At 42.2% G+C, this 26,778-nt stretch overlaps 1 protein-coding gene across 4 annotated transcripts in view; it reads left to right on the top strand.

Moving 5' to 3' along the window:
- URI1 (URI1 prefoldin like chaperone) overlaps positions 1–26,778 on the top strand; it is a 90,199-nt gene that overhangs the window by 50,814 nt on the left and 12,607 nt on the right. For all 4 annotated transcript variants that reach the window (XM_056525670.1, XM_056525673.1, XM_056525672.1 and 1 more), the window contains 4 exons: positions 20,303–20,394; positions 20,487–20,547; positions 24,367–24,535; positions 25,955–26,192. In XM_056525670.1, the coding sequence (XP_056381645.1) occupies positions 20,303–20,394; positions 20,487–20,547; positions 24,367–24,535; positions 25,955–26,192 (560 nt within the window). The remainder of the gene's footprint in view (positions 1–20,302; positions 20,395–20,486; positions 20,548–24,366; positions 24,536–25,954; positions 26,193–26,778) is intronic.

Raw genomic sequence — 26,778 nt, 5'->3', positions numbered from 1 at the left:
TTTTAATAAAATAAATTTTTATAAATACACAGATGTTTATGGCAAAATATAGAACATAGGAGAGTAGGGACACGCGACTACACCATCACTTATTCCTTTTACAAGTTGTTAGACATCACTCCTGTGTAGCTCCCTCTGCAGGCTATCATTGGAAAATGTTGAAGGCAGCATCAACATACGATGCTTTTGTATGTCGGGGCCATCGCATAAACGGCTATCGGGCAGCGCAGACTTCTTCAGCTGCCGCCGAATAGCCGTTTACGGTGCCCCTTGCTGTCCGCAGACGATCACTTACCTGTCCTCGGGGCTCCGGCGCGTCCTCTTCAGGATCAGCTGCATCGTCGCACTCTCCATCGTCATCATCCCGTCTCTGCGCACGCCGTCCCGTCATCCAATAGAAACGGCGTGCGTAGCGACATGATGGAGAGCGAGGATCCTGGGGAATCAGAGGCCTTGCTGGAGCGTCGGCGACAGCGATGGAAAGCGACATCCAGGGCAACGGTGACGAGCGGTGACGGTCCGGAGCAGTGGGGACACGTGTGTATAACCTCCAACACCAGTGGTCTTCAACCTGCGGACCTCCAGATGTTGCAAAACTACAACTCCCACTGTCCGGGCATGCTGGGTGTAGTAGTTTTGCAACATCTGGAGGTCTGTAGGTTGTAGACCACTGTCCTATACTTTACATTGCACGGATCCCTCAACATACGATGGTTTCAACAAACGATGGTCCATTTGGAACGGATTACCATCGTATGTTGAGGGACCACTGTACATTTGTCTTACTATATTTTACAGTTTTGTTTTATACTTTGCCTCTTGTGCATAATAAAAGCATTTTAGGTAAACATTTTTCCATTGCCACATTTTTATTTTTCCATTGACGTAGTTTCGTGAGTGCTTGTTTATTACAGAACAAGTTATAGTTTTCATTGGTTACCATTCAAGCTACATGTAACTTATTGGTTTTAACATTTTTAGCTTTTTATTCTCTGGAGGAAAATTAAGGGGGGGGAAGTCCACAACTTTGTTATTGTGAAAATATTTCTCCATTATTATATTATTATACCGACTGTTACGGATACATCAACATTAAATTAGTGGAGTGGTATGGGGTCCTGGTGTCACACTCCAATACTGCTGGCTGTTACTTGGAGTCATCACCCACTGGTCTGCAGTTAGTCTTATGGCAGTTAGGGGGTTACAGGGATTCTGCATGAGCTGCAGTTTTTCATTGTCATTTTTAGCCCTTCAGAATCGGAGCTAGATTGTGGAAATTTTTTGAGAAGTTTGATTTATTTATTGATGGTTGGGTAATACTGTCTTCCTGGTTGTGTATATTAAAGGGGTACTCCGGTGAAAACCTTTTTTCTTTTAAATCAACTGGTGGCAGAAAGTTAAACATATTTGTAAATTACTTCTATTAAAAAATATTAATCCTTCCTGTACTTATTAGCTGCTGAATACTGCAGAGGAAATTATTTTATTTTTGGAATGCTCTCTGATGACATCACGACCACAGTTCTCTCTGCTGACGTTATTATAATAACGCTTTATTTATTGTTGTCCTTAGTGGGATTTGAACCCATGCAAGGCAGCAGTGCTAACCACTGAGCCACCATGCTGCCCTTAGCATGCATCTGCTATGCATGGTTGCTAAAATGGACAGAGATGTCAGCAGAGAGCACTGTGCTCGTGGTGTCATCAGTGTTCCAAAAAGAAAGGAATTTCCTCTGTAGCATTCAACAGCTAATAAGTACTGGAAGGATTAAGATTTTTTAAAAGAAGTAATTTACAAATATGTTTAACTTTCAGTTGATTTAAAAGAAAAAAGGTTTTCACCGGAGTACCCCTTTAATGTCTATTCTATTGCAGTCATCATATGTAGGCGAAACAAAGCCTTCACGAGGTAGCTAACGGCCACACGATGTTGCTGCAACATCTTGGAAGTTTTATTTCTGAGATGACATCATGGCAGAAGTGGACCCTGGGAAGTGTGGAAAAGCTATGCCTTTTCTGCTCTCAGATAATCAATGTAAAATAGCATGAAGAACATAAGTCTGTACATTTTTGCAACCATTTTTTCATCATTCAATGCATAGGAAACCAAAAAAATACAGCATATTTGCTAATTATTTTTAATTATATTATATTGCAAATTAAAAATTTCTACTGTTCAGTGTCTAAAGTTCTAGTGTAAAGCTGTGTGTCTCCATGGTTACAGACTACCAACACACTTCTTGTAGTCAGGTTTTACTCTCTTATCCCTCTAACCTACAGACAGTATGTATATGGTACACGGACAAGAGTAACACCTGACTGCAGACCAGTCTGTTTCTGTGGAGCCTGGCTGTAGACACAGTACAGTACAATATATATTTTTTTTAACCTTTTTGTAAAGCTGCTTTTTAAAAAAAAAATGTTATTAAATGTAAATGCCTGTAAGTAATAAAATGGTTGCAGTCTACACACCTTCTGAAGGAGCAGTCATTACAGATGGCATAGAAAGTCTGCTGAGGAATGGCACTGCCCGCACTTCACCTTCCCATACTGATTGGGGGGAGATGCTAATCAGGAGCCTAAATTCTCCACGTTCAATCCTTATCCGGCACTGCCAATGATGGAGCTGGCACCAGGGAATACACAGTTTATCTCCCAACTAAAGTTAGACTCGGAGGGCTCTGCTGATGCGATGTCAGGACTCGGATTTGTTTTACTGCTATTTTAAGGTCTTGACTTTGTCATATGTTAATAAACTACAAACTGGAGTTATCCTTCTCTGCAGTGAGACCTCCATAGCCTAGCAAGGTAGAGATAAAGGGGTAAATTGTACTGAAAGAGAACATACAATGTTTTTATTGGGCAGTACCTCTTTAATGAAGAAAAACCCTGAAGAAACAGATGTCTTTAGTTATGTTCACACTCATTGTTTTTTGGACTCATTCTGAAGATGTAAAATGTGCGTGTGCGTAAAAGATGTAAGTTGTGCGTGTGTGTGTGTGCGTGCACGTGTGTGCGTGTGTGCGTGCGTGTGTGTGTGTGTGTGTGCGCGTGTGTGCGCATGTGTGTGCGTGTGTGTGCGTGTGTTTTTCTCATGTAGTTGAAAGGGGTAGTCTGGCGTTTAAATAAAAATGTATGTCATTTTGTTGCTGTACAAAAATGGTAATAAACAAAAAAAACAAAACATATACTTGCCTACCACTGGTTCTGCGGCAGCTTCGGTCCTTCTGAGTGGCTGGCTTAGTGGGCAGCACCTGCCTGCTGTCAGTCAGTCACTGGTTGAAACAGGACCCCAGTGTGGTTTAGACTAAATGGCTAATCTACCTTGTTATGCAGTGATTCATTCCCCTCTTCCAAATAACTATATGATTAGACAGAATTACAGTTTAGAAAAGCTGGGTGATGAACAATATTGTGGCTTTTACAGTTCTTAACGGTGCTTTCACAGAGCTTTCTCATACTACCAAATAGCACCTCTGTTTATTCGGGTGGTAACAAAGGAAGTATATGGGATACATTGCTGTCACTTAACTTTCTTTATGTGAATGGCAAATCTGCCTAGCAGTGTAATGATACAGCCTTGTCTCCCATAAAAAAGTAAGGTTGGCAGATTTGCCATCCAGGTGACTGAGAAGTTCGGTAACCAAGATCACCCCTGCTGCCACATAGCTGCAAAACTAAACTGATTTGCCAGTTCAGGAGTTCAGACAATGCTGAGTGACAGCCTGGTATGAGTTTTAATGAGATCTGTTTTTCACCCAGCTTTCTTGAGAACCTGCTGGTGATGTTTTAGTTTTGGGTTGTCATGTGCCCTCATTGGTGCTCCCAAGACCCACACTGCCTGTACTCTCATCACTTCTGACATTTTCACAGCACAATTGATTAGACTTAAGTTACATTGTAATAGAAAATGATATTTAACTGTGTTTCTGGAGAGATGTGCTGGAGGCGCCTCAGGGGACCCTCAGGTTAGAATGATATGAGCAGTTCTGTAACGTAATCCCCAGACACGCACGGACGCCTCTTCCATTCAGCTTGAAGTTGCTTTCTCCTCTGCGATGAATGACTTGTATTTTAGAATTCTCCTGGGATTGAAATTTCTCTTTGTCGTCTTCCACCTTGGCATGCAGCGCACCCAGCCGCTCCTTATCCTGCTCTCTGTCACACAGATGCTGTTTGTATTGTCTCTATTCCCTGGTGGTGAATTGCTTAAGGACCAATTCCACACAGCATGTACCTGCAAATATGTGGCGATACAAAGAATAAACACTGCTTGCTGTCAATGAATGGAAACATTATAGTTCATATCCAGAGGTGGAAATCGTGTAGCATCCTTTTCTTCTCTCCATTGAAATGCGTAGTCAACCATTGTCTTCTACCTAGCAAATAAGTTATACCAGCCCAACAGCGGCTACAAGAACCCACTTTTTGCTCCCATTGGGTGAATGGGAGCTAACGGATATGTTTAATAATTGCCTGCACTAATACATTGTAACAGTCCGCACAGAAGTAAGGCTGGGTTCACACCACGTTTTGTTAAATATGGTTCCCGTATACGGCTGGGAGGAGGGGGGCGGGGCTTAATCGCGGCGCCTGCACTCAGCCGTATTCGGGAACCGTATTTAATGTATGTCTATGAGCCGACCGGAGTGAACCGCAGCCTCTGGTCGGCTTCGTTTTCGTCCGTATGCGGTTTCCCGACCGTAGGCAAAAACACGGTCGACCACGTTTTTGCTTGCGGTCGGGAAACCGCATATGGCCGAAAAGAAGCCGACCGGAGGCTGCGGTTCACTCCGGTCGGCTCATAGACATACATTAAATACGGTTCCCGAATACGGCTGAGTGCAGGCGCCGCGATTAAGCCCCCCCCCCCCCCCCGACTCCCAGCGTATACGGGAACCATATTTAACAAAACGTGGTGTGGACCCAGCCTAAGATTTGTTCTGAGGTTGTATGGAGCTCACAGATGGTTGCCTGGTCACTATAGTAATGCTCAGTGTAACTTATTCCTTTGCTGTTACTTAGTACTTTTAGGTCCTTACCCTAAATGTACTGGACCATAAGGTCATTTTCTTTTGCCATTGCACTCTCCTCTTGGATCCCTAGGGTCTTCTCCAAAAGACAGTTCTAGGTAGTTCTAAAGGGGTACTCAGCTGCTCAGAGTTAGGAACAAAATGTTCCAAATACTTAGAGCCGGTGCCGGGGGCTCATGACGTCAAGTCCACGCCCCCTCATGACATGCCCCGCCCCCTCAATGCAAGTCTACGAGAGGGCCCCCTTGTGACGTCACGCCCCTCACATAGACTTGCATTGTGGGGGCAGGTCGTGACGTCACAAGGCCCCCGACGACGGCTCTAAGAGCTCAGAACATTTTGTTACGAACGCTGATCAGCGGAGTACCCCTTTAATGCCTTTTTACAATACAGGGTTAAGACTGTGGGAACAGTCATGTGGGACATTTCTGTGGAATTACCAAGCAATATAGTTTGTCACAGTCCTCAATACCCGGGTTTGTCTAGTTGTTTCTGCACTACAGGGAGATCCCCCCCCCCCCTTCCCAGTCAGAACTGTAACAGTGGTAACACATGTTGGCCATATTTCCTACTGTCCTGAGTACCATTCTGCCTCTTGCTAGTATCATACCTATCATACCATAATATCTGCCTGGCATATTTGCTGTTCACTAGTCTAAGAAACAGCCCGCTGTTGGAACTGTAATGGCGGCCGTCACCCAGCTTTCAAACAAATGGCGCTAATAAATGATTTTAACAGAATTTTGAATGAAGGACAACAAAGCCTTGTTTTCATTTTGTGGGGAAATTCTCACTATTGCTTCCTTGACGGAGAAACAATCGGCATGGAGTTTTTTGTCATATTGCTCTCTCATCGTACAGTGAGGGGAATTGTATTGAACAGTGGCCGCTGTGTTTGCTGGGCCATGATACAAGGCCAGGCTCTGAGGTAACCAGTCTCCTCTGCTGGATGATCATAGTGACAGAAGGACCAGGACGGCAGATCACAGGTTATTTGTAGCGTTTCCGGTACATCGCTCCAACTTCAGAATCCTGATTGTGCAGCGTATACAGCTCACTTCTTCAGGCGTCCTGGCACTCCCAGGTCTATCTGGAAGACATTTGCTAATATCTCAGCATTGTCTTATTTTATATCTTTTTTTTTTTTTTTTTTTTTTTTGTCTCTTTCCTCTTGCCTGGCAATAATAAACTTGGGGGGGATTGGAGGGGGGGGTCATAATTACCTCCTTTCCATTGTGCTGCTTTCCAAAACGCATTGCACATATTAAGCCATTTAAGTTCTGTAAAAGACTTTGATTTTTTACTCACCAAAAATAGCAATAATGCGTCTCACAAGGCGGCATAAATATCCTGGCATAACAAAAAAAAGTATTCAGAGCTGCTTAGCATAAGAAAAGAAATCATTGGGAGAAGAGATGGGTGGGGGGGGGGACCTTTTTTATAAAAGAGCAAATTATCAGGATTATTGAAATAAGGGATCTCAAGGCGCTCGCACTTCTTCATTGATTGATATAAGATACAAACCAGAATCATTTGGAAGGGTAATCGGCAGCGCTGATAAACACGAATATAAGGTCCTCCTTCAAATCAGTTCTTTTGGCTCGATATATAGTCAAGTACCTTTCAATCTGGAACCCCATTATATGGAATTCATGATCATCCAGTAGATGTTGTCCCTGTGATGGGGTGATCGGACAGTGATAGTGGTCTGGAAAAGCTGAATAATGTCCAGTATTTGAGCTATATTGGTTGTCAAACAGTTTTTCAAGAAGCCAGTACAAAATGAGCCTTCCCCTAGTTACATCTTTGTCTTGTCCTCTACATTTCTAAAGGCAACATGGATGATAATCCACATGGGAGCAGTGATTGTGGAGAAGAAATGAAACTCTACTCCTCAAGTGCTCAAATTTGGGGAAAGCTGGATGGGAATCAACGTGGCCAATCCTATACATCACCTACAGGAGTTGTCACCCAGCTTTCCAGGATCTCTGCATGGCAAAGGACGGCCATATGTCAAGTTATTTTGCACTGGAAATACATTTTCACAGGGATGGTGCTGTTGCAGTATTAACAGCTGGCACCCATTTCATTCAGAACTAATAATACGGTTTCTTTAACACAGTGTATATTTATGCTTGGTGCTTTTGTATACAGCTGTGAGTGGGGCCACCCTTAGAGAGTCAGGACTACTCTCCTCCCCTTTAAGTTATATTAAGACACCAGGAATGTCACATATCGCTGTCTTTATCATTGCAGAAGGATTTGCCAGGAAACCTCCGCTATGAAATTCTTTTTAGAGCAGCCAAAATCCTGGTAGCTTTAATGGCATGTCTGTCCAGCATGTGCTCTTACATCATGTGCAGTGCTCCACTTTTCAGAGCCAGGCACCTCCGCTTATGCATTGGCTTAAAACGGGCCACTTAGTTTACATGTCGCAAGCTTGAGACAGGAGCATGATTCTGCTTAGCATACAAGAGGCCCTGGCCCTGGAAGTATATGGCACTGTGTTGCTGAATAAATGGGAGGTTACTTTTTTTTGTGTGAAATTCAGCATGAAATGTGTGATCTTTGTGGCTATATGAGGTGTGAGAAGCCACTTCCATAGTTTTGCAATGTATAATTTCTTATGTTCTTGCAAGTATTTTCCGTGCTAAAGTCAAGGAGAGCTGGGTGGCAGCCCTGACTAAAAGTAACTGTGGTTTCTCACTCAGCTTTCCTTGAAACTGACTGGTGCTCTTTTCAGATCCTCCTCTATGTATCCCCAATGATTGTATTTGCTGTGAACCCTTGCATGCCCAGAGCCTGCCTAGCTTGGTAAAACTATCCGTTTTTTTTGAGGGAGAGCCCTTTTCAAGGTGTCCTTAGCATCAAGCACTCTTTTGGATGTGAAACTAAACCTTGCCGCTCTAATATCCACACTTGAGGCTCGTGAGAATTCCCAGCTGTTGCCAGACACTTGTGGTTTGATCTTGAGAATCGCAGATGACTCTTCAGCGGCTTTCCTGTGTCGGATCGCGGAGGAATCATAACAAGACAACCTCGCACCATTCCACCACATTCTGTTAATTGGAAACCAAACACTGGACGTGACAATATTCTGCTGATAATCATTGCAGAACCCTCCTGGCCACTTTATCCTTGTGCATAAATATAGACCGCCCCCTGACGCCAAGCCTCACCAGCAGGGAAAAGGTTAAATGGTAATGCTAAACAGCTGTCAGCTGCAGCGTGCGGCCACGAGACGGCCTATTTAATAACCTCTCCGTTTAGAACAGGCCAAGGCTTCTGCAGCTCAAGTATTGATATTTTTGATAGATCTGCCAGAAGGGGTGGGGAGAGAAGAGCTTAAAGTATGTAAATTGCCATAGCTTCTAATTTTATAGATTTTTTTTTTTTTGTAAGACAATGGTGGAAGAAAAATAGATAAAATTCAGCACTTATTAAGTTGCATGTGCGATAAATGTTGCAGGCTGGTGCTTGGTATGCTCTGTATTAATGTAGGGTGAATTATTATGAGACGTAACATTATTCTGTATATTTTGATGAATGAGATACTCCCTGCTAAGTCTCTCCCTTACGATAGTGAGACGTCACAAATCCGACTCTGGAGTTGCATTTTAACTGGAAAGCAACACTTAAAATCACAGTGTACAGAAAAGAAAGTTGCAACAGTACTCTAGGTAAAAAAATGGAGGCTCTTAAGCGCACTTTTTGATCAAAATGTGTTCCCCCCCCCCCCCCCCATCCACCACGCGGAGGTGGCCTCATATTTTGATCAAAAAGTGCGCTAAGAGCCTCCATTTTTTGACCTAGAGTACTGTTGCACCTTTCTTTCCTGTACATTTTGTATTTGCCACAGCAGCGGGCACCTGTGTATTAGGTTGTTGTGCTGGCTGGTTTTCCTTTTGATTTTTTCTTAAAATCACAGCACTGACATGATCTCAGAATATCACTGCAGTCTACTTGTTATCCTGTTTAGTGTGAGTAGTTAAAGGAGTATTCCAGGATTATTATTATTTTTTTGACTATGCTACAGGGGCTGTAAAGTTAGTTTAGTTCATAATGTAGTCTCTGTACCTGTGTGTGACGGTTTTCTCACAATTCTTCTGTGATTTTCACCCCAATGTTTATTTTTACCAGCATACAAAATGACTGTTGTCTTGGATTTTTCCCAGTTTGCAATGCGGCCGAGACCTGACTCACTAGTCAGCTGATGACAGGGAGCCTGTCTGCTTCAATGGGTGGAGGGATTAGTCTGCAACTAATGCAACAGCTGTAGGCACCCTGATTGAAAACAACAGGTCTTTTGAATGGATGCAGCTCATTTATGTTCAATGGGTAGGGTGGCTGATGTGTGGGAGGGAGGAAGATGGAATTGTGGGTAAAAAAATAAGTCAAACAGGAAATACAAGTTCACAAAAAGCTAGCCACAGTGTTCTGGTAATCTCACAGCATAGCCATTTAGCCCAAGACAAGTGCAGATCCTTCCTAAGCATGTCCATTACTGTCTGCCAGGTACGTACTAAAATCACCTTATGCTGGATAACCCCTTTAACTCAGACCGGGGCTGACCATACAGGTGGGTTGCAGATCTCGAACTGTCGTATCATTGACTGTTGCACAACTTTTTACCCCCAGGTTATGCTTAATGAGAGGTGAATCGGATAGGTCAGCAATATTTTACCCTGTACATTTTAAGTGCAGCAGTTGTACAGAGGTTTCCTCGGCTGCAGCTTCAGAGTCACCAGAGGTCCAGGGTCACCGCAAGTATTTGGAGCAAAATAATTCCTTTTAATCCAAAGGGTCCTAACTGGTGCCAGATTATTAGATATTCTGAATATTAGATATTCTGAATAACTGTTGCCGTACAATAGTATATAAAATCGATTGTGGATAGTGAACATTCAGGAAGTCTAAAATAAAGTGCTAGCACAAAATAGCCTGCTACAGTGTAAGTCCTTTAGGATAGGGCAGTGTTTCCCAACCAGGGTGCCTCCAGCTGTTGCAAAACTACAACTCCCAGCATGCCCGGACAGCCACAGGCTGTCCGGGCATGCTGGGAGTTTTAGTTTTGCAACAGCTGGAGGCACCCTGGTTGGGAAACACTGGGGTAGGGTCATGTGTGCCGTATTTGCTGCTGCGTATTTTCCTACTTGAAGCCAACGGGTAGCAAAATCCTTTTGCATATTTTGCTACCTAGTGACTTCATTCAGTAGGAAACAAATTACAGTACACCCCTGTTACAGTGACGGCCCCTTGTGAGCACCGCATACGGGACAAATTCATCTTGTAGGTGAAGACCTTATACTGGGTTTTTATTTAACTGGTCTGTGTATGCTCCCTTCCACAACACTGGCTTCGGTTAGCGGTTTGTAACCTCCATTTGCTTACCAGTTGGTAAACTACCACTCCCCGCCTGCTTTGAGAGTTAAAGGGGTTATCCAGGAAAAACCTTTTTTTTTTAAATATCAACTGGCTCCAGAAAGTTAAACAGATTTGTAAATTACTTCTATTAAAAAATCTTACTCCTTCCAATAATTATCAGCTGCTGAAGTTGAGTTGTTCTTTTCTGTCTGGCAACAGTGCTCTCTGCTGACATCTCTGCTTGTCTCAGGAACTTCACGGAGAAGAAGTGGTTTGCTATGGGGATTTGCTTCTACTCTGGACAGTTCCTGAGACACGTGTCATCAGAGAGCACTTAGACAGAAAATACCGACCTTAACTTCAGCAGATCATAAGTACTGCAAGGACTCCTCAATGATGATGTCACGTCCCGGGAGCTGTGCATGATGGGAGAATATCCCCATAGGAACTGCACAGCTCCCGGGACGTGAGTCATCAGAGAGCAGTTAGACAGAAAACAACAACTCAACTTCAGAAGCTAATAACTATTGGAAGGATTAAGATTTTTTAATAGAAGTAATTTACAAATTTGTTTAACTTTCCGGAGCCAGTTGATATATAAAAACAAGTTTTTGGCCTGGAATACCCCTTTAAAGCCTACCTAAGTTTCCACACAACTTTTGACATGTCTGAAGTTGTGATCAGTGGCAGTCCAGTTGCTGAGTGCCCCACTGATCACTAGAAAGACGGAACAGAAGTTCTGTGTTACATTCGTCTCTCCTCTGCTTTATTTGGAAAGCTGAGCATGTGGTGTATGGATAGTGTAAGCCTGAGCCTTTCACTACTACATCCATACTCCATACACTCTGCTTTCTGGATAAAATAGGGACACAACACTCAGGCAGGCGCTTCTCTCCATTCGCTCTAGTCCTATGTGTCGGTCTCAGTAACTGAACCCCCTCTTCTTACAACTTTTGACAGGTCTCTGTGACATGTTAGAAACTGTGTGAAAGTTTAGGTACACTTTTATGTTAGACATATTATGGCAGGCCTAAAAAAAAAAAATCCGAAATTTTTTAAAACGTAGTTGCAGACCCTTTTTGGTTTTCTTACTCCTTACAATTTATAAGGGTACTCCGGTGGAAAACTTTATTATTATTATTATTATTATTTTTATTTTTATTTTTTTTTTTTTATCAACTCGTGCCAGAAAGTTACAGATTTGTAAATTACTTGTATTAAAAAAAATCTTAATCCTTCCAGTACTTTTTAGCTGCTGAATGCTACAGAGGAAATTTTCTTTTTGTTTTGGAACACAGAGCTCTCTGCTGACATCATGACTACAGTGCTCTCTGCTGACCTCTCTGTCCATTTTAAGAACTGTCCAGAATAGGAGAAAATCCCCATAGAAATATACTGCTATGGATAGAGAGGTCAGCAGCGAGCACTGTGTTCCAAAAAGAAAATAATTTCCTCTGTAGCATTCAGCAGCTAAAAAGGATTGAGATTTTTTAATAGAAGTAATTTACAAATCTGTTTAACTTTCTGGCACCAGTTGATTAAAAAAAAAAAAAAAAAAAAAAGTTTTCCACTGGAGTACCCCTTTAAGACATCTTCTTCTTCCTTGCAGATTATCCACAGTTTTATAAACAGGTTGACCTCATCCGGATTTTTTAATATATACTTTTTCTTCACAAATTGCTTACTCTCCATTCTTTACCAAAAAGGTGGAGTAGAAGAAAGAAAAAAAAAACATTTCTACCTGTAACTGCTGTGATCAGGATCCTATCTCCTGAATGACAAAAAAAGTGCATTATTAGAAAAGGAAAGTCTGTTTGTTTTTATTTTATTTCCATTTGTCTTGGGTAAAGTGGGTGCATTGATCCTCTAACCATAGCTTTACAGTAGGGAAAAGTAAGGAGTAAAACCTTTTCTTGTGATACATACAGAATTGTGTAAGACATCAGAATAAAGTGTTGTTAATATCTTGAGAAAGTTAGGGGGACCCCCCCCCCCATAACTCCCACCAGCCCCTAAAAATTTTATAAGCAGGAAAAAATATCTATAAAGCAAAAAATGTAATCTACAAATAACGCACAAAAACTCCATACAAACCAATACATGCCGACTCTTTACTTGTCATCCATCGTGTATTAATATTTAGCAACTGTCTCGAATAAGGTGGTGGTGGAAAGGGGGGGGGTGTTTAAGCGAGGGGAAAAAAAGTTATTGATTTGACCTCCTACCTAAAATAATGTTCTTTAGATCTAAAGCTGGTTAGACACATTATCTTGCTGGGTTCAGTGAAGCAAAAACATTCCACAACCTCAACCTTTTCCCTGACCCTCCGCTTTTAACAACTGCCGACACAGTTTTGTGCTGTTATGTGACCATGCACCGATGAAATCTGTCAAACAGCTTCTTGAGTTATTAGGCTGTCTGAGTCTGACCTTTCTGCAATCAAAGATATATGACTTAAGGGCTCAGATTTGCCATGGCAACCGGTCCAATTTGCTGCCGTGAGAAAAGGTCTAATTGTTGCAGAAATTTAATGATCTAGAGCGACATCAGGGCTGTGAGATTTTATGAACTGTTTACACCGTAATTTTCATTTTGTTAATGCCATTTTTTTTTTCTCCTTCTTTTTCTCCCCTTATTGTAACCCGTTCGTCTCTATCACAGCAACAGCTGTCTGTGCATAGGATAAGTGGAGGGGGGGGGGAGATAAAAAAAAAAATAAAATAAAAAAATCAGCTGTGGCTTTATTGAGATGATTGCAGAGTGGGTGTATTTTGGGAGCGCTTTCTGCTGCCAGATATTATTAACGCTTAGGTTTTTGCAATGTTAATTAAGGAGAGGCGATACCGAAAAGCCCTGAGTGCCTTACTTAAGAAAAAAAATAAAAAAAATAGATTCTTCCAGAAATAAAAAGAGCTGAATCTGCCTCTTGACCATTACGGATTATTTTGCATTAATGCCCCTTAATTAGAAATGTAATGGGGAGCAGTAGATGAATAAGGGGGGAGCTGCGGTTAGGAAGTGTCTGGTGGCATTTTTGCAGGTTATCAGCAATGACATGCCAGTCTCACAGTGTATGTGGGGACAGAGTCTTTAATAGAGTAGAACAATGGCTGGAATTAGTGCACCAGACGGGAAAGAAAACACAGCCGATGAGAAGGTCTCTTTCTGAATGCCGCAGATCACTGTCCTGTGCCCGAGGAGAGATCCGCTCTTTTACTCATTTTTTTGTTATTTTTTTAGGACCCACTTTGCCTGTAAGCTCCTATATGTCTAAGAGGAGTTCTTTATTGGTGGAGTTAAAGTGCATTAGCATTATTCGTTACATATCGCATTGGTATTACATTTTAAACTGGAAAAATTGGGGTTAAAGAGCTTTCTGAAAAAGCATTACTTTAAATACCTTCATTAAGATGAGGAAATGAAAAGTAGGGAGGTTTTACATAAAGTCCAATAGCATGCTGGTAGTTGAAAACAGAGTTGTAATGCCACACACAACCTGAGGACAGGTGTGGCGCTATTTTTGAAATAACCCATTTAATGTCTTCTTGGCTTTTAAGGTGGACCTGTCAGCAGAAAAACAGTGGTGTAAATAAGACAAGGGCTAGACATGCTGATGCTAGGAATACTTTTTTTCTTTCGGTAAGATATAAGCATTTTTGTTAATATGTAAATAAGCCCCCAAGTGCCCAGTTAAAGGGGTTATCCAGGAAAAAACTTTTTTTTTTTTTATCTATATCAACTGGCTCCAGAAAGTTAAACAGATTTGTAAATTACTTCAATGAAAAAAACCATAATCCTTTCAGTACTTATGAGCTGCTGAAGTTGAGTTGTTGTTTTCTAAGTGCTCTCTGATGACACCTGTCTCGAGAACCACCCAGTTTAGAAGCAAATCCCCATAGCAAACCTCTTCTTCTCTGTGCAGTTCCCGAGACAAGTAGAGATGCCAGCAGAGAGCACTGTTACCAGACAGAAAACAACAACGGAAAGGATTAAGATTTTTTAATAGAAGTAATTTACAAATTTGTTTAACTTTCTGGAGCCAGTTGATATAAAAAAAAAAGTTTTTTCCTGGAATACCCCTTTAAATCCAGCCCATTTCCTCTTTATCTAGTGATTATCTCTATTACAGGGTAGGAAGATGCAAGTGAACATGGGCTGGACTAGCCTTGGCTCTTGTTGCTCATGGAGAATGCCCTCTGGGCACTTAAAGGGGTACTCCGCCCCTAGACATCTTATCCCCTATCCAAAGGATAAGGGATAAGATGTCAGATCGCCGCGGTCCCGCTGCTGGGGACCCCCGGGATCCCCAATGCGGCACCGCGCTCTCATTACAGCACAGAGCGAGTTTGCTCTGCACGTAATGACGGGCAGTACAGGGGCCGGAGCATCGTTACGTCATGACTCCGCCCCTCATGATGTCATGGCCCGCCCCCTTAATGCAAGTCTATGGGAGGGGGCGTGGTGACCGCCACACCCCCTCCCATAGACTTGTATTGAAAGGGGCATTAAGGGGACGGGGCTTGATGTCACGAGGGGCGGAGCCGTGACGTAACGCTGCTCCGGCCCCTGTACTGCCCGTCATTACGTGCAGAGGGAACTCTCTCTGTGCTGTAATGAGAGCGGGGTGCCGCAGCGGGGATCCCCGGGCTCCCCAGCAGCGGGACCGTGGGTATCTGACATCTTATCCCCTATCCTTTGGATAGGGGATAAGATGTCTAGGGGCGGAGTACCCCTTTTAAGCGTCCAGGCATTGCGAGACCTGCACCAGTGTTATGCTGCCCACGGTTTTGCTGATGAAATGCTCCCTTTAATGGGTTTATCTAGGATTAGAAACGCATAGCTGCTAACAGTGCCACTTTTGTTCTCAGTTTTTCTGTAGTATTACGACCAGACTCCATTCACTTAAGTGGTTGTGTGGCGTCGGCCCCAGAACAAAAGCAGCGATGTTTTTGTAATTCAGTCTAACGCTTTTAATACAAATATAATTTAACATCTACACTTGTATTAGCAGTTGTAGATAGGTAAAACACAGCTCCAGGATTTACATGTTTCTCTATTTATATTGCTGTAGTATGCACCGGCTTCTTTGATCCATGTTATTACCTTGTACAAAGTTTGCAACTCAACAGGTTGTAAAATAACCTCCCCAAACTCTTAGAAATTTTCCCATACATTAATAAATAGAAAGTTACCGGATGCAAGTTACAAAATATTTCCATTTCAATCCATGACACAGGGGAAAAACCAGCGACAAAAAAGTTCCATTGTGTAGCATAAAAATCTAATTGAAGGGCCTGAAACGCGCCTGAACCACTGATTACTTTGTAGGAACAAATGCTGCATTCGCCCAGCTAAAGAGATTAGATTGTGCTTTATTTTTGAGAAAATTGTAGATTTTACACAAAATTTGCAAATGCTCAATTGAAATGTATTTGTAAAGTGACACATTATCCTCCGTCTGGGGAGCAGTCGCTGCAAACTCCCAACTCCTTCCAATAACGTCGCCTGCTAATCAGGTTTCTATGTACATTTTATTTGGCTCTTCTCCTGAACCGCTCTATATAGATCTGCAACTGTGAAAACCAAATGTGTATGTAATATGTCTATTCAGAATGTTTCATATAAAGTCACACATCCACCATTCTCTGGATGGCTACGGATGTCCTTTTCAGGAGACTAGGAAAGCTATGTGACAACTCCTTATGGGACCTATGGCGGCTGCTGTGCTGGTTGTCAACCAAAGATAGACGAGAAATGGCTCAGCAGAGTAGGTGCAAGGTAGACCAGCTCTGTTATACCCCCCCCCCCCCCAAATAAATTTGTTAGATCTTTGTTCGATCATGGCTTTGAAGTGTCAGTATAAAACTACTGCACAGGGTGGGTTAGGCTTTAACATCTATGTTGTGGCTTATGTTATAAATGGAAGCCATGCCATGGCAAAAGACTCTGCTGACAGATAATGGGGCTTATTGGGTTGCCTCAAGTTGTCTATCATTTCATGGGCCTTTTAAAGGGGTATTCCAGGATTTTTTATTTTATTTGACTATGATACAGGGGCTGTAAAGTTAGTGTAGTTCATAATATAGTGTCTGTACCTGTGACTGTTTTCTCGCAATTCTAATGTGTTTTTCGCCCCAATATTTTTAACAGCATACAAAATAACTGTTGTCTCAGGATTTCCCAGGTTGCAATGCGGCCGAGACCTGACATCCCCAGTAGGGCTGGGTGTTATACCGGTTCATACCGAATACCGAAATTTTTGTGCTGCACAATATGAGCCCCTCCCCCTCAGGAATGAATGAATTATCAGCCCAGCGCTGCGCTGTCCCCACATCGGGGAACTAATCATATGTGACCCGCGAGCGCTGTTCTGCCCCCCTCCCGCCAATTAATTAATTAGCCGTGCGCTGCGCTATCCTCATCGGGGTAAATACTCACATATGTCACCTGCAAGCGCTGCCCTCCTCGTCCTCCTGTTTGTTGCGGCCGCCGGCGCTGACACTCTATACCAGTGGTCTTCATCCTCCAGATGTTGCAAAACTACGACTCCCAGCATGCCCGGACAGCCGATGGCTGTCTGTGCATGCTGGGAGTTGTAGTTTTGCAACATCTGGAGGTTCGCAGGTTGAAGACCACTGCTCTATACTGTATCCCTATGCCCGGGCTGCAAAAGGTAAACAAAATAAACTTTAACTCCCCTTCCCCGTCGGTCCGGACCAGCTTCCTAGGCAATGGAACATCTGAAAGCCGTCAGCCTATCACCGGCCGCAGCGATGTTCTGCCTCGGCTGGTGATAGGTTGAGCCCACTGTCATGTAAGAAGCAGTCTGGCTTCTTACATGAGTGGGCTCAGCCTATCCACGGCTGAGGCGGAACATCGCTGCGGCCGGTTATAGGCTCACTGCTGTCAAACGTTCACGTCCCCAGAAAGAGCATAAGGCCGACGTAGGAACATGCATTAGTTTATTTTTGTTTACCTTTTGCAGCCCGGGTGTAGGGATACAGCTATAGAGTGTCAGTGCCAGCTAATAATTAAAAAAAATAAAAAAAATATTTATTTATTTTTTGGGGGGGGGGGGATACCGGTACCGGTACCGTGGAACCGCCATAAAAATACCACCATACACATTTGGCCATACCGCCCAGCCCTAATCCCTAGTCAAGTGATCAGAGGGAGCCTGTCCTGCTTCAATTTTGCACCAGCTGTAGGCCCCCTGGTTAGAAAACAATGGGTATGGTGGCAGATGTGTGAAAGGAAGGAAAGTGTCCTCATACCTGTAAGCTTGGAACTGTGGGATGTGTAGTTTAGAGAACAAAATCCAACAGGAAATACCCAGTTCTGGCAGGTAAGTACTAAAATCACCTTATGGTGGATAACCTTCCACACAGGCTTTTCTCTGGCATTTGTTGGAAAACTGCCAGTGTGGTTTTTGAGCCAAAGTCAGAAGTGGATCCCATAAGAAGTAGAATTCCTTCCCTTATATGTCCTATTCCTTTTGAATACATTTCTGGCCTTGGCTCAAAAACTGCAGTGGCAGTATTCCAAAAAACACCAGAAAAAAGCCTGTTTGGAAACCTAGCCCTAAAGAATTAAAGGGGTTATCCAGGAAAAAGCTTTTTTTTTATATCAACTGGCTCCAGAAAGTTAAACAGATTTATAAATTACTTCTATTAAAAAATCTTAATCCTTTCAGTACTTATGAGCTTCTGAAGTTAAGGTTGTTTTTTTCTAAGTGCTCTCTGATGACACGTGTCTTGGGAACCGCCCAGTTTAGAAGAGGTTTGCTATGGGGATTTGCTTCTAAACTGGGCGGTTCCCGAGACACGTGTCATCAGAGAGCACTTAGACAGAAAAAAACAACCTTAATTTCAGAAGCTCATAAGTACTGAAAGGATTAAGATTTTTTTATAGAAGTAATTTACAAATCTGTTTAACTTTCTGGAGCCAGTTTATATATATATATATATATATATATATATATATATGTTTTTTCCTGGATAACCCCTTTAAACTTTAAGGAGCTTCCAACACAGAAGAGAACTGAGCTCTAGTATGGGTCTCAAGTTTCTAAAACATTGTTTTTTTTTTGTTTTTGTTTTTTTTGCATACACCTTAATATATTTTGTGTTTTCGGTTACTTATCAAATTTAAATCCCTGCTTACTGTCTGTCAATGGGATCAGTGTTTATGTGCAGAGACTGAGAACCTGTCTTGCCAAATACTTCTAACAGCTAAATGTTTGCCGCAGTCCAAACTAGACAATTCTTTTGTGAGATTTAGACGTTGTCCACACTGCAGACATTCAGCCGGTGAAATTCCACTCACAGCAGAGTCCCATTGTTTTTAATGGGTTTCTGCTGCTCTGTGCACACTGTGGAATTTCTGTAGCAGAATTCCGCCGGGGAAAGGATGAACGCCCACAGAATAAGCATGTTCATACTTTGGGCAGAATGCCTCCCAAGTGTATTGCAGTCTATGGAGACTGCATGTCCGAGTAGTTCTACTGCCGATTGACTTTAGCATTACCTGCAGCAACGTGTGGACGTGGCCATATAAGCCTGGACTACAGACAGATACTTTGTAGTAATATATAAGTACAGTGGTCCCTCAAGTTACAATATTAATTGGTTCCAGGACGACCATTGTATGTTGAAACCATTGTATGTTGAGACCATAACTCTATGGAAACCTGATAATTGGTTATGAAGCCACCAAAATGTCATCCAAAAATAGGAAACAGTGAGGATTAAAGAAAAATAAGTAGATAACTAATACAGATAAAGCAAATCCTTACATATAAAAGTAGGAAATATCTGCTGGGAGCTGTAATCATGGTCTATGTCAGTGTTTCCCAAGCAGGGAGCCTCCAGCTGTTGCAAAACTACAACTCCCAGCAAGCCCGGACAGCCAAAGGCTGTCCGGGCATGCTGGGAGTTGTAGTTTTGCAACAGCTGGGGGCACCCTGCTTGGGAAACACTGGTCTATGTAGAGGAGAGGAGCTTCTTCTTGGGTCCTGTACAGTACACGGTGTCCTAAAAAAGTAATGGAGCCGCCCTCACCTGGTGTCCAAAGGAGCAGCTAACCCTGGTACAGGTAAAGAGTACAGAACATGTAATACCTCCCCGACTGTAGGGGGCGCTACCAGACACCAGTCAGTGCATGCACTTCAGTAATACAGATGTTTTACCAGTAAAATGCCCATTCTGATTGGTCGGTTCTTCCAGCCATTGACATGTTTCACAGATCTGGGCTGTCTGTACATTGTATGTTGAGTCTGGTTTAAACTTACGATAGTCCAGAAAAGACCATTGTATGTTGAAACTATTGTATGTTGAAACTATTGTATGTTGAGGCCATTGTAAGTTGAGGGATCACTGTACAGGGGACCTACTTGTGCTGTTGTTTAGTTTCCAGAAGATTAAGACCAGAAATAAAATCCTCAGCTGTATGAACTAGAGTAGATCTGGATGGGTTTATGAGAATCTGCATGTAAATGTGATTGCTCATATTCACTGACATCAAGCAGAGGGTTTAAAAATAAGCAATTGAAAAAGCAGCAGAGTACCATGGGAGCAATTTTTTTTTTTTTTTTTTTTTTTTTTTTTTTTTTTTTAAATAAGAATTATCAAAACTAGCCCTTTGTAAGAATGTCTTGCAAAATGAAGAAGTGATGCTAATCTTTGCTCTACTTTATATGTTTGGGTTCACTTGAGCAAGGCGTTGTTTATGTGGTTTAGCTGTGTCAAAATAAATTCCATCCTAAAATTGTCAGGGCATGATAGGAGTTGTAGTTTTTCAACCACTGAAAAGCGTCATGTTGGGGAACCCAAAAGTCCATATAAAAGCACTTGACTTGTAATTGTCATCTGTATGTATGTGTGACACGAGTGACTCTTGTATTCCAGATGTCAGGAAAGCCTTGGAAGAATTTCAGCAGACCATGAAGAACTTTGAGTCCAGGGTGGAGTTCACTAAGGACCTGCAAAGAATGAGCAATGTAAGGGTCAGGGAAAGCCGGGTGGAGGGAGGGGGGGAGGGGTACATGAAGATCTGATATTACTGATCTGCAGTCGCTTGCTTTCACTTCAGGAATCCAGCGAGTTCTTTGATATCAGGGAAGAAGTGAACATGGACACAGTGTGCACCAAAGGTATCCTACCTGCAATCCTCTTGACTGTGATATGCATTTTAATCATTGCATTACTACTTCCTCCAGTGAGAGAGAGTGTTGCTAAATGAGTCCACCCTTCACATTATTGTAAATATTTTATTATATCTTTTTATATGACAGCACTGAAGAAATGACTAGAGATGAGCGAACTTCCAGTAATTCGATTCGTCACGAACTTCTCGGCTCGGGAGTTGATGACTTATCCTGCATAAATGAGTTCAGCTTTCAGGTGCTCCGGTGGGCTGGAAAAGGTGGATACAGTCCTAGGAGAGAGTCTCCAGCCCACGGGAGCACCTGAAAGCTGAACTAATTTATGCAGTCTAAAGTCAGCAACCGCCGAGCCGAGAAGTTTGTGAGGAATCAAATTACTGGAAGTTCGCTCATCTCTAGAAATTACACCTTGCTACAATGTAAAGTAGTGAGTGCACAGCCTGTATAACAGTGTTTAATGTAAAATAATTCAACACACAGCCATTAAAAGGGTATTCCAGGAAAAAACTTTTTTTTATATATCAACTGGCTCCAGACAGTTAAACAGATTTGTAAATTACTTCTATAAAAAAATCTTATTCCTTCCAATAATTATCAGCTACTGAAGTTGAGTTGTTGTTTTCTGTCTGGCAACAGTGCTCTCTGCTGACATCTCTGCTTGTCTCAGGAACTGCACAGAGTAGAAGAGGTTTGCTATGGGGATTTGCTACTAAACTGGGCGGTTCCCGAGACAGGTGTCATCAGAGAGCACTTAGACAGAAAAGAACAACTCAACTTCAGCAGCTCATAAGTACTGAAAGGATTAAGATTTTTAATAGAAGTAATTTACAAATCTGTTTAACTTTCTGGAGCCAGTTGATATATTAAAAAAACGTTTTTTCCTGGATAACCCCTTTAATGTCAATAACTCGGCAACAAAAGTTACTGCACCCCTAAGTGAAAATGCTCCAATTGGGCCCAAAGTGACAATATTTTGTGTGGCCCCATTATTTTCCAGCGCTGCCTTAAAGGGGTACTCCGCTGTTCAGCGTTTGGAACAAACTGTCCCGAATGCTGGAGTCAGTGGCGGGAGCTCTTGATGTCATTGCCCCGCCCCCTCAATGCAAGTCTATGGCAGGGGCGTGACAGCAGTTCAGAACAGTTTGTTCAAAAAGCTGGGCACCAGAACTTCACGTGTTGCCACTGGAGTCCTCTTCCCTCCTCTAGGACAACTTTACAGAGCTGGTGGATGTTATAGACCTTTGTTCCCCCACCTTCCGTTTGAGGACGCCCTACAGATGCTCATGTCTGAAGACATGCTTGGCTAGGCAATCACCTTTACCATTCTTTAGCAAGGCACTAATGGAGCAGTTGCCCATAGCAACCAAACAGTCTTTTTAAAAGTTAAAGAAGCAATCTGGTTGCTATAGGAAACTGCTCCATTTTTTCCCTCTGCATAGGACTGAAAAAATAATTTTCAGCAGGTATCCTTTAAGATATGTTGGAACAGGGGGGGGGGGGAAGTTGCTCCAGTATACACCCCCCCTATAAAATTGTAGAACACACACATGTACATCATCAGACTGGTAACTCCTCTCCCCACCGCCTGCTCTGATGTCAGCCGCTGCTGTTTACCGCATTGATCTCTTGCTCTCTGCCATCAAGGCCGATTGTTTTAAGAGGGATTAAAATTCATAGCGGAGCCGAAAGAAGATTCTGTGTTGCATCTTCTATTACCAGAGCAGGATACTTGTAATGAGAGTAAAGATTTCAGATGGCAATAGAAATAAACGAGTTGCATAATCATGTTGGAGGAGGAGGGCAGGAGACCGGTTTGTGTTCTCTTCACAACCTCGCAATCTTTACTTAAGTCAACATACAGTGCAGTCTCTCTACTATGTCCTCCATTTTCCTAGCTGCTCTATAGGTTATTATAGCATTCTAGCTTAACCTACCTTTAGAGAACCACTGTTGGTGACTACAGTTATATATGTTAAATCTAAACAGTTACTGTAGCAACATTTGCTTTACATGTGTAGTACTGATATGTGTAGTACTGATATGTGTGGTACTGATATGTGTGGTACTGATATGTGTGGTACTGATGTGTGTAGTACTGATGTGTGTAGTACTGATGTGTGTAGTACTGATGTGTGTAGTACTGATGTGTGTAGTACTGATGTGTGTAGTACTGATGTGTGTAGTACTGATGTGTGTAGTACTGATGTGTGTAGTACTGATGTGTGTAGTACTGATGTGTGTAGTACTGATGTGTGTAGTACTGATGTGTGTGTGTGTGTAGTACTGATGTGTGTGTGTGTGTGTGTGTAGTACTGATGTGTGTGTGTGTGTGTGTGTAGTACTGATGTGTGTGTGTGTAGTACTGATGTGTGTGTGTGTGTGTAGTACTGATGTGTGTGTGTGTGTAGTACTGATGTGTGTGTGTGTGTGTAGTACTGATGTGTGTGTGTGTGTGTGTGTAGTACTGATATGTGTAGTACTGATATGTGTAGTACTGATATGTGTAGTACTGATATGTGTAGTACTGATATGTGTAGTACTGATATGTGTAGTACTGATGTGTGTAGTACTGATGTGTGTAGTACTGATGTGTGTAGTACTGATGTGTGTAGTACTGATGTGTGTAGTACTGATGTGTGTAGTACTGATGTGTGTAGTACTGATGTGTGTAGTACTGATGTGTGTAGTACTGATGTGTGTAGTACTGATGTGTGTAGTACTGATGTGTGTGTGTGTGTAGTACTGATGTGTGTGTGTGTGTGTAGTACTGATGTGTGTGTGTGTGTGTAGTACTGATGTGTGTGTGTGTGTGTAGTACTGATGTGTGTGTGTGTGTGTGTGTAGTACTGATGTGTGTGTGTGTGTGTGTAGTACTGATGTGTGTGTGTGTGTGTGTAGTACTGATGTGTGTGTGTGTGTGTAGTACTGATGTGTGTGTGTGTGTGTGTGTAGTACTGATGTGTGTGTGTGTGTGTGTGTAGTACTGATGTGTGTGTGTGTGTAGTACTGATGTGTGTGTGTGTGTAGTACTGATGTGTGTGTGTGTGTAGTACTGATGTGTGTGTGTAGTACTGATGTGTGTGTGTAGTACTGATGTATGTGTGTAGTACTGATGTATGTGTGTAGTACTGATGTATGTGTGTAGTACTGTTCAGTCATGTCGCATCCTCTTGTCACATTCAAAGCTTAGTTAAAAATGTTGCGGTCTACATTCAGCTGAAAGACTGCAGTGCTGGTTCATTGTCACAAAACATGCAGTGTTGTGGTGCACTATAAAAGCACAAGTATGCTGCAAAACAGGAAAACTATAAATGCTGCTTTAGATGTGATCGGAGTTTAAAATGTTAAGGTAGCCTAATGTACAAAATAAAGCAAATAGGACAACTGCACCACAGTGCTGACAGGAGTTTTGAAATTGTCATATGTACATACGAGGAGAGTTGCCTACAGTTTATAATAGATGGTACAGTGCTGGTTTGCGAAATCGTTTTTCATAAAACAATGTAATAGCTCAGTTCAGCTGTTAGATGTGGGGACATACTTGGGGGATCCAAACAAAACCAACAAAACTATGACTACAGGCTGGAAGTCAGGATTAGCAGAATAGTAAATGCAACTCAAGATCCTGTGTAGGATAAGTAAGGTAATGCATACACCAGCAGAATAGAAAGTGCAGCTCTGGAGTATAATACAGACTGTTACCTTGTAAATACATGACCTATTCTGTACTACTCCAAAGTGTCTTGGTGATTGGAATACACTTTAGATTTACAGATCTTCTGCTAATGGTGGTCAATTTTTACTCAGGCAAACACCGTACAGCTCACAAACCTCACTCAAAACCAAAGGCTGCAGACAGCACCAAGGTGGATTTCCGGGAAGGAGAACATAAAGATGGCTTTATAGACAATGCAGAGCTGTGGGCAAGGCTGGAGGAACTAGAGAAGCAAGAACAAATACGAGGAGAGCTGGAAGAGTAAGTGTCCTGTGCATGCCCTCATGGTGGTGGGGGAAATCTGTGACAGCCATACTTGTATGTATATCAGCTTATTCGGAAGCTTTGCTGGCACTGGGCTATGCAAGAGGCAAACATTTTTTCCATCACGGTGTTCAGAAATATGTGTTTAACAACTTTATAGTGATTATCCAGCAGGAGGTGTAATCGGAATAAAACAGCAATTCCCCCATAGTTTCTTCTGTTTGTTTCATTCAAATCATGCAAAAAATATTAAAATGACCTGGGAGAAGTTTGCAGCTGTGTGCTTCACCCTCCGGCTTGCTGTGATCTCCGTCTCACTTCTGGACCCTTCTCCTGAAGTAAGACACTTTTTTTTCCCCATAATGGCACCAATCGGGGTGGGGGGGGGGGGGGTTGTTGGTCTGAACACTTAGGCTATGTTCACACTACGTAATTCCCATGGAATTCCGGGAGCGGAATGCCGCGAATGGAATTATGTGCTGTGAACATAAACATCAGTGTGAATGGGTCTTCCGATAGACCTGTTCACACTGCAGAATTTCAGCGGCGGACAATTCCGCCGGTGAAATTGTTCCGCGCAAAGAAAGAACATGTTCATTCTTTGCGTGGAAGTCCACGAACACTGCATAGCCGTCAATGGTGACAGTGCAGTGCCGCGGGGTCCTACCGCCCAAGTATTGCGGCCGCCAGAATGGAATCTCCGCTCGTGGAATTCTGTGAGTGGAGAGTCCGTAGTGTGAACATACCCTTAGAAGTTTTTTGCAAATGACAATTTTTTTAATTTTTTTACTGTGTACAAATTATGTTTTGTTTTTATAGTACAAGTTGTTGCAGATGAAGTGGCATCAATTTGTTTATTTGTTTATTGTTTTTATAGTACAAGTTGTTGCAGATGAAGTGGCATCAATTTATTTCATTTTATATAAAGTTTATTGACTTCAGAATTTAGGGGGGTTATACGGGTAGGAATGGCATATTAGTACAGGGGTTCACTGAAGCAACCAACTCAATGGTCAGAGGGGTTTTAAAAAGTATTTATTCACAAGACTTAATCATAGTAAAGGTAAATGATGTACAACTCTCTAATAAACAGTGTGTTTGTTTACCTCACCATTTTCAAAAGCTTTGCTTTTCATAGTGATATAGGACATTCATATTTCCAGCATGGAGCTCTTAACCATTGTACATATCTATAACTTCTCACAACTGAGGGGTTGTTACAGTTGCATCCAATCAATCAGGAAAGATATAATCTAGACTGGATACATAAGTATTTGAGGAGGATTTGAAGCACAAAATATGTTGGAATAGTTTCATTACACAATTATTGTGCTGCATGTACATAAACTATTAATGAAGAGATTAAAGAAATGTAGGTTATAGGGTAATGTTTGTTTTTTTATTGTATCTTTGCAGAATACGTGAAACGATTCTATTTGGTAATGAAGAAAACAAAGAAAATCTAAAGACCGATCTGAATGTAGATCACGACTATCAAGCTCAAGGCAATTGCATAAAGTTTGAGTCCACTCAGAACAAAGCTCAAGTCAATGGCTCAATAATATTAAATCACAGCGATGAGGAAGATTATTTGGAAAGTGGAAAAAATTCTGTGGCGACAATCCGATTTTCTCATACGGTTGAACCAAAAAGGGTGAGCGCGTTCAACTCCAATAGCAGCCCTAGTCTAAACAAACCAACATATTTTTATTAAAACAAAGATTAGGTAATGAACAGTTCTGCAACTTCTCCGTGGTTTGTTTCATCTTCTCACTTTTAACATTTTATAACTTTGAAAATACATCTGATCACGTGGTTAAATTGCTCTACTGAGCTATGCACCTGTAAAAGCAGGACTGGGATTCTACAAACTTTAAGGGCTTGTTCACACTGCGGACATAACGGAGTAGTGCATGCATGGAGAGAGTAGTGGTTTACTTTACTGAGAGAGTAGTGCATGCATGGAGAGAGTAGTGGTTTACTTTACTGAGAGAGTAGTGGATGCATGGAGAGAGTAGTGGATTACTTTACTGAGAGAGTAGTGGATGCATAGAGAGAGTAGTGGATTACTTTACTGAGAGAGTAGTGGATGCATGTAGAGAGTAGTGCTTTACTTTACTGAGAGAGTAGTGGGTGCATAGAATAGCCTTCCTGCAGAAGTGGTCGCTGCAAATACAATGAAGGAGTTTAAGCATGCATGGGATAAGCATAAGGCTATCCTTTAGATAAGATAGGGCCAG

The sequence above is a fragment of the Hyla sarda genome, chromosome 6 (assembly GCF_029499605.1).
Source record: "Hyla sarda isolate aHylSar1 chromosome 6, aHylSar1.hap1, whole genome shotgun sequence".
Lineage (NCBI taxonomy): Eukaryota > Metazoa > Chordata > Amphibia > Anura > Hylidae > Hyla > Hyla sarda.
The sequence above is the reverse complement of the archived record's forward strand: the minus strand, read 5'-3'. Positions and strand labels throughout refer to the sequence as shown.